Raw genomic sequence first — 7,906 nt, 5'->3', positions numbered from 1 at the left:
CTGCAATGCTGTGTGTCTGCAGCCTTACTGTGACGTCGCGTGATAGTCACCGACATGCACCATAATATAATTCGCGCTTTACTTTCGCATGAAGAGCAGTCCGCCTAATACCGACGCCGGGCCTGCAGAAAAATACGCGCGAAATTCAAAACAAAACTAATTCGCTAGCGTTTTGGGGGGCGGCGGCGGCGACGGTAACGCTCGTGCGCGGTCGGGTAGGGTGCAATTTGTCTGTGCGGGGAAGCTGATAGGCAGAGAGGCGCACGACTTTTCGAATTGGAAACATTCGACACCGGCGTTCGGCGCGGTCGTAATCTGCTAGCGGTTGCCGGTTCCCCGAATACGCACAATCGCGACGCGTGCAACATAACCTAACTCAATATGTCGAGCCGCTGACTCCATGGCGGCCGGCGGATCACCGCGCTCGAGTTTATTTATTCGGTAGATTAATATTTCGTGAGAAAGGTGAACCAGTGTCTCTAATCGCTTTCAGTCAAAATTATGTGTTCATTAATTTTGATACTGTCGGGATTCCATAGGTCAGTTTGCTTCTTCTGGTCGATGATTGTGTGCGTGTTTTCAAATGCCTAGTGCCAGTGTTGTTTTTATTTTATTTTTATCAAGGTTTGCGAACAAAATAATAATCAAGTCGGTTCCATTAACCATAGCGTATACGAATATTAATAATATATTACTATTCTAAGCTCAATCCAAAAAATATATATATATAATTTATAGTTAGTTACTTATACAAGACGTTTATTCAATGTTTGTTTTTTTTAGTACTGGTGAATCCATCAATAAAAAAGTTGTCTTTTATTTTCGTCATGGAATTTTCCTTTTGAAAGTATATTTGTTGCTGAATTAAAACTCTCGCATAGCTAATTATGTCGAGATAACTATTTTGGTCGGTCGTCAAATATTATTAAAGAAAATACTCTGACGCCGCCTTAGTTATCATAATATAAACTGATTGAGTGCCAAATTTGTAAAAAAAAATGTAATAGGATTCATAGAATACAATATCGGAAGTAACTAGGTATAAACTTGTCAATCGTACGCGTATTTTCGTTGTTACTAACGAACTACTATTGTGATTAAAATGTTGTAACCCACGTGGGTGTCAGAGACGTCTAATGTTGATAACCAACATTTTGATTTCATTTAAGTGACGAAATTGAAAAGTCACTTGGCGCAGATGAAAGAAAAATGATTTCGTCTGTGTAGGTACAGTAAAGTAACGTTTCCGATGAGTGTAATATATAATTGATAATTTTCTAATTATGACATTCCGATATTTCCCGGAGCAGGTGCCCGTAAACCGCACACAGTACACGCTAACACTGTCATGGACACGACGTAATACGTAATAGGTACATTGTATTGTGTGCATTACGCTTAAGGTGGTACATTCTTTGCTGTCTTGAATAAAACATACTGATAAGTAGGGAATCCAATCCCGAGCCAAAATCTTGATCCCGGGATTTCGGGATTACAATATGACGATCCCGGGATCCCGGGATTGGCACTTTTTTAAATAATTAATAATATATAATTTTTATATATACAAATAGCGTTGATAAAATCGGTCAAAAATAAATCTAGTATAATTTATACTATTTAAGTCATTGTTTATATTGTGCGAAGCATTGTTTTTCCAATATTTCTCATTTTCATTAATGTATGTGAAAAAATAAAATTAATTGGCAACACATGGGTAATAAATCAAAATTCATTCAAACTCAGTTTAGGTCTAATGTAGTCATATGTAAAAGTATTGTTTCTGTTATATTTTCGTTTTTATTGTATTCTCCATTAAAATTGATAACAAAATCAATCCCGAAAGTTTCGGGATTATGTTTATCAATCCCGGGATTCATAGGTATCGAAAATAGTTCGGGATCCCGGGATTGGAATCCCTACTGATGAGTGATGATGAATATAAGTATGTGCTAACTTAGGGCTCGGACACATGACACTTCAGTTTACACGCGTCGACGCAGGTTTTACTTGATTTCAAATGCATCCAATTAGAATCAAGTAAGCTGCGTCGACGCAATGCCAACTGCAATGTCGTGTGTCTGAGCCCTTGGTATATAAGTTGAGAGTACATGTATTCCTCGTCAGTTGTATATTTGCCACCGGTGAGTGTACACTGTCTACCTACACTGTGTACACCGCAAGACGAAACTCGGATCACTAATAACAATTCAAATAATATACTAGTACAGATCTCAAATGAATATTTAAAATTTATAATCTTTTCAAATAAACGGGATAATGTCACACCGGTTTTAAGATGTTGCAGTAACGTAAAAAAAATGGTTTCGAATTAAATAACAAGTTTACGAGATATGTATGAATACTACACATTAATTAATTTGTGGACGAATATGACAAAATAATTAGGAAGGCAGCCGATTGTGTTTTAACTCGGATCGACTAAGTATCGTATATTGTTTTGCATAAAATATAGTTACCTACAACACAATAACAAATAATATATTTTTGTAAATTAGTTCTTGCGTTATGGGAAAATATAATGAATAATAAATATTTATTTAACATAAAATAAATACTTACTGATAACTTGGGGGTAATTTCGTTTTCGTCAAGACAGCGAACTGAGCGAGTAAAAGAGGTGTACCCCCTTAAGCTTAATTCATTACGAACATTGTTTCGGGTGTGAAGGTCACCGCGAGTTTGTAGCTCACTCGAACGAATGGCAAATGAATGGCTGAGAATAAAACTATTGTACAAAACAAATTTCGAGCGACTCATAATTTTTTGATTGCTTGTTTTGCTTTTTTCGTCTATCTCTCCGTGGTTGAATGTAATAATTGCATAATTATCTTATAATATCATACCTCCAAAACAACAAATAAACTGAGCATAGATCGGTCAAATTATATAATGTTACTGTCATTTTGTAAAATTCCTAAATGTTTTAAAGGTCTATCAACAAACCCGTTTAGATAAAACCGACATTGAATACTTTTTTTTTATAATTTTGGAGTAGGTATTATTCTAGCCAGTGTTTTAAATATACATTAATGGAATAACGAACAAATAAACAATTACTTTTTGTTGAATGTGCATCAATACTTGGTGGCGGTACTTTATTGGAAATGTGAACGCAATTATATATCCGGTCGACTTCAAAATCAAATTCCAAGATGTTAGGACCGTGGTATAAGAACCCTCACGGTCACCAGGGCCCACCCGGGATGTGCACCATGGAGAACCCCATGACCTCAATAGGCCACTCCATGCATGCCCACGAAATGATGATCGCTGCGGTCTCACGGTAAGCTAACAATTATTGTCTTAATAAATTCTTCTTCACAATTACTTCAGACAGCAATATATTTATTAACTATCTACCTAGTTATAATAATAATTATAGTTATTGGCTAAATACTATTGAATTGGCTGATTAATTGAACTGGAATTTACGTGGTACAACTACATTATAATGGTTTCGAAAACTAAGCACTCCTACCTATATGAAAATGTCACTGTTAAAATAGCAATTGCCCTTTGAGAAAATGACCCAACAACAAACAGTCTTTTCCTATAACATGTGCAGTAGGTAGGGATATTTTATTTCTTGTGTATATTATACATCATATTCTATATATATACATAATATTATATTCATATACTTGACAACATAACCAGGGCTCGAAATCGACCGGAACACACCGGATCACCGTTCCGGTTCATGAAATCCCCAAAATTATCGCCCCGTCTCTTGGAAAAATAATTTGACAATCTGAGCTAAATATGCCGTATAACATACTCATTTTTATAAAATATACATAAAATCGCATAACTATGTTAATATTTTCTGAAAATTACTTGGCGCTCCGGTTCGTAAAATTTTCCATTTCGAGCACTGAATATAACTTTTAAAATTATTTTTAATTTGGATTCTAAGGGATAGCTTGCTTAACCAACTAAATCCTCGTAAATCCGTGTGTACACACAAAAGAAAATTGACAACCTCGGAAAATATTTATTAAATTATCATAGTTTATTTTAACTTAAATTGTTTTTTCGCTAACCACAGCTTTTTTTATCGTCTTTTCCGACTTTGTGAGTTGAACCGAGTTCCCGAGAACCGAGTTGCCAATTCCAGTGTACCCAGCACACGTAATGGGTCGCCATCAGCGTTGCCAACTATCGTTGATAAAACATGCCAAACGGGGTACGAAAACAAATTATTTGGCAGGAAAAACGTTAGATTTTGAGAAAATAAAATTTCAATACCTACTATTTTTGCTGATCGAAAAAAAAACTGAAAAATGGGTACTTTTACGTGTAAAATCACACCACATTTTCCCAGAACTCATTTCAAAATTGATAAAACAACCTACGTCCTACGATAATACCAGAGACTGGAATCCCGGATAATCGTCAATCCGATGCCACAGCCTATGCACAAATTAAATTATAATATCTGATACCAATATGGCAATATAATATCACTACAACGCCAAGAATGCTCCTATTGATTCATTGTTATGTTTTTTTTATAAGTACCGACCTACCTTCATGAAATATGTGAATGAACTAAACATAAACTATCTTCAGCACATTTAAAGTTATTGAAGGCATCAAAAAATGCTAATAAAAACCCCATAATGCATTTTTTGCAAGCTAGGTGCTTATCGAAAAATGCTAGATTTGACAAGAAAGACGCCAAGTTGGCAACGCTGTCACCATATTGCCAAAAAACCTATCTGCCGCCATTTTTATGCTAGTCAAGATTTGACTTGTGGTCGGCACCCGAGAGAGCTAAAATTAGGCGGGAACTAATCTACCTCTTTATTTATACAAAAAAGGTACGAATCGAAACCCAACTCAAACAAACTACAAACCGAAGTATTATTGCCTATGTTCATTTGTGTAACATAGAGTAGATATAGATAATTATACTAAGCGGAAACGACAGTCAATAATTCAGTTGCATTTTCGGCCTCGAACTGTACAGTCAAACACACACGCAACTCCGTGTGATTTCCAATACAATTAAAATCATAATGTAAATCTTACGTAACAAACTTTAATATCAATTTGACAGTTTCCTTTAATGCTGTGTACAATCTTAATCTAAAATGTAGTGCCACAATATAAACCCAAGAAAATACTCCCTGTGTCTCATGGCTATGGTATCCCGAACATATAACATCACACACACGACGCAACCTTCTGCGCAAATAATAGGCCCAATGCAACTCGACGCCTGCGATAGCAACATATTTTTTTCAAGCGTCGCAGTTGCATCGGCCAGTCTGCGAAGCTCCATCTGATAACGTTTGTTTCTTGGTTTACGATGACGTCACATCGACGAATTCGACATGCGACGCATGAGGCGAGTTCTGATGTGCGAGCCCACTTAGATGTTGGATCTATACACCAAACAACAAAAGATCTGACATCTATAAATCATTCGCGGGGCGGTCCAGCTCCATATTTTGATTTTCACAAAATCTCGCCTGGCTTGGCCTATAATTGTTACCTACATTTTTTATAAGTACATAAGATTTCTATAAGTATTTAAAATTTAACATTGTAATATATTGTATACCAGTGGGTCTATTCTATGCTTATCGACCGCTAAAGTGATAAAGTGAAAAATATTATCAAACTTAGGGTAGGTTTGTATCAAAATATTAGCACTTATTGTAACAATTACATGAAGCCGGTTTTTATTGTTGCAATAAGTGCTATATTTTAACAGCACCTATCTTGCTGCTGTTAAAATATCGCACTTATTGCAACAATAAAAACCGGCTTCGTGTAATTGTTACAATAAGTGCTAATATTTTGATACAAACCTACCCTAAGTTTGATACTATTTATCAATTTAGTGTTCGATAAGTATAGAATAGACCCACAGTAGTGGTTAACCTTAGTATGCTTTCGCGCAAGAAAAATGTAATTGCTGGCGTGTCAAAATTTATTACATATTAGGGAAAATTGATAAATTATGAATAACATTATATTTATTAGTAGGTACATTACAATACATTTACATGTGTGTTTCATCGGTGAACACCCTATTATGCAAGTCAAGTAATATGATTATAAAAAAAAACATGAAATCTGCTTTCACTACATAAAAACCATCTAATTGAGATTGTTCATATACAAACAAATTTGACCACTCAAAAACACATTCTTGTGAAAAACTTTTTTAACTCTATATTTGTTTTTATACACATAGAAGTTATGTGCACCCAACTCGCTAACCAAAGGTTGTATGTACCATCAAGCCTTGAGCGAGTTAACACGCACCTTTTTGCCAACGTCATGTAAGATGTATGGATATTTTCTGTCTGTTCAAAATAATATTTATGATTTTACTGTGATGACATTTTTTGTTTCAAGAAACTTTTACATAACTTCGTGTTAGTTCTGGTAGTAATTGCGACTATTTTCGTCCTGACCCATCATCTAAATACCTATGGTACTCAAAATAAAACTTACAAGTCTTGTGTCAATTAATAATATATATTTAATTTTCAATGAAGTAAAATTAAACCAAAAGGAGCACACATGCTTACTGGTTAAAATAATTATCACGTTACTCTATTATGGAGATAGATCACTGGTGTGAATGACATGTGTTTATGCAAGACTCTCGAATAACATTTTTATATTTTATTGTAATGTCGCAAAAATATGTCTTACATATTGCTGATTAATGTTATGAAGTTATGATACATAAATATAATCATATGCGGAAATTGTTCTATTTTGTACACACATAGATGTTATTCGTTGGCCAGCACAGAAAATCGCAACCTTTTCCCCATGTAAAGCGCAATATCAATATATGTTCAAATGTAAATTCACATACATACGTTTTGTGGACTGATTAAAATCTTAAAAATTCATAAAAATACGTAGTGTCGATCATGCAACCTTTCCAAGTGTATATTGACACAAAATGATTTTTTTCATATCAAATAATTTATTTTCTTATAGGTATATTTTCGTACTGTCCTATATTCTTGTCCAGGAGAATAATTGGAAATACTACTGTCAGGGCGCGTCAAATATTCTTCGCGGCCGCCATGTTGTCAATCGCTGACCTAACCCACTCATTTTGTTTTTGCATTTATCAATCAACTTTGTGATATGATAGGACATAACGATAACCTTTTTATGTTCTCGCTTCTCGTTAGCAGAAATTATTTATTAGAACGGTCGTTTTTTTTTCAATAATCAAACTACTGCTATTACCCACATAACTATGTATATACTTTATATTATTATAATATATAGGTAGGTACTAAAGTCTCCGTCAAACAATCGAAAAAATATGTACGATGAGGGAGAATGGGATATAGAAAGGGGCAATTTTACCTTATCTGCGTGTATCTTCGAAAATAATATTACAGGTAGGTACCACGTCTTACACTCATTATTAGTAAGTATGTAACTTTACTAATAAACACGATTTACTTGTAAAACTATAATATGAGATTCGCAGAGTAGGAGTAGATATTCCATTAGGCTGGTAGGGTATGTAAGACTTGCTATTTATTACCTTTATAAAAAATCATGTTTTATAAAATATAAACTATTAGGTACACTCTAAACGTTTTAATCACATATTCTTGAGAAAAGAAATTTGTCAAAGATCTTTGATAGTCTAAAACAATGATACTCAACTTTTTTTTTCTTCGGGCCAAATACATATATTTGTAAAGTAACGCGGGCCGCATCACTACTGGTGTAACGAAAAAAATCATGAACCCACCCCCTTTTTTACAAAACATTTTTGAGATTTAAAAAAATATGCGTGTTTTTTAAATTAATCGTGTAGCATCACTAGTACCTATACCAGATCTGATGTGGACCATAATGACAATTCTCTTCGGGTGTCACTATC

At 34.5% G+C, this 7,906-nt stretch overlaps 1 protein-coding gene across 5 annotated transcripts in view; it reads left to right on the top strand.

Annotated features, from left to right (window-relative positions):
* Positions 1–284: 284 nt before the first annotated feature.
* LOC147079578 (uncharacterized) overlaps positions 285–7,906 on the top strand; it is a 144,107-nt gene continuing 136,485 nt past the window's right edge. Inside the window, exons 1-2 of one of the 5 annotated variants that reach the window (XM_085942122.1) lie at positions 285–465; positions 3,020–3,307. In XM_085942122.1, coding sequence (XP_085798248.1) covers positions 3,177–3,307 — 131 coding nt within the window. In that variant the 5' untranslated portion in view covers positions 285–465; positions 3,020–3,176. Of the gene's footprint in view, positions 625–2,953; positions 3,308–7,906 lie in introns of all 5 variants that reach the window. The other 4 variants (XM_085942099.1, XM_085942106.1, XM_085942114.1 and 1 more) reach the window with 4 other exon arrangements.

Source organism: Rhyacophila brunnea, unplaced genomic scaffold (genome assembly GCF_057557595.1).
Source record: "Rhyacophila brunnea isolate RB1 unplaced genomic scaffold, BYU_Rbru_1.0 scaffold_1, whole genome shotgun sequence".
Taxonomy (NCBI): domain Eukaryota; kingdom Metazoa; phylum Arthropoda; class Insecta; order Trichoptera; family Rhyacophilidae; genus Rhyacophila; species Rhyacophila brunnea.
Note: the sequence above shows the minus strand (reverse complement) of the source record. Positions and strands in the feature narration are given on the sequence as shown.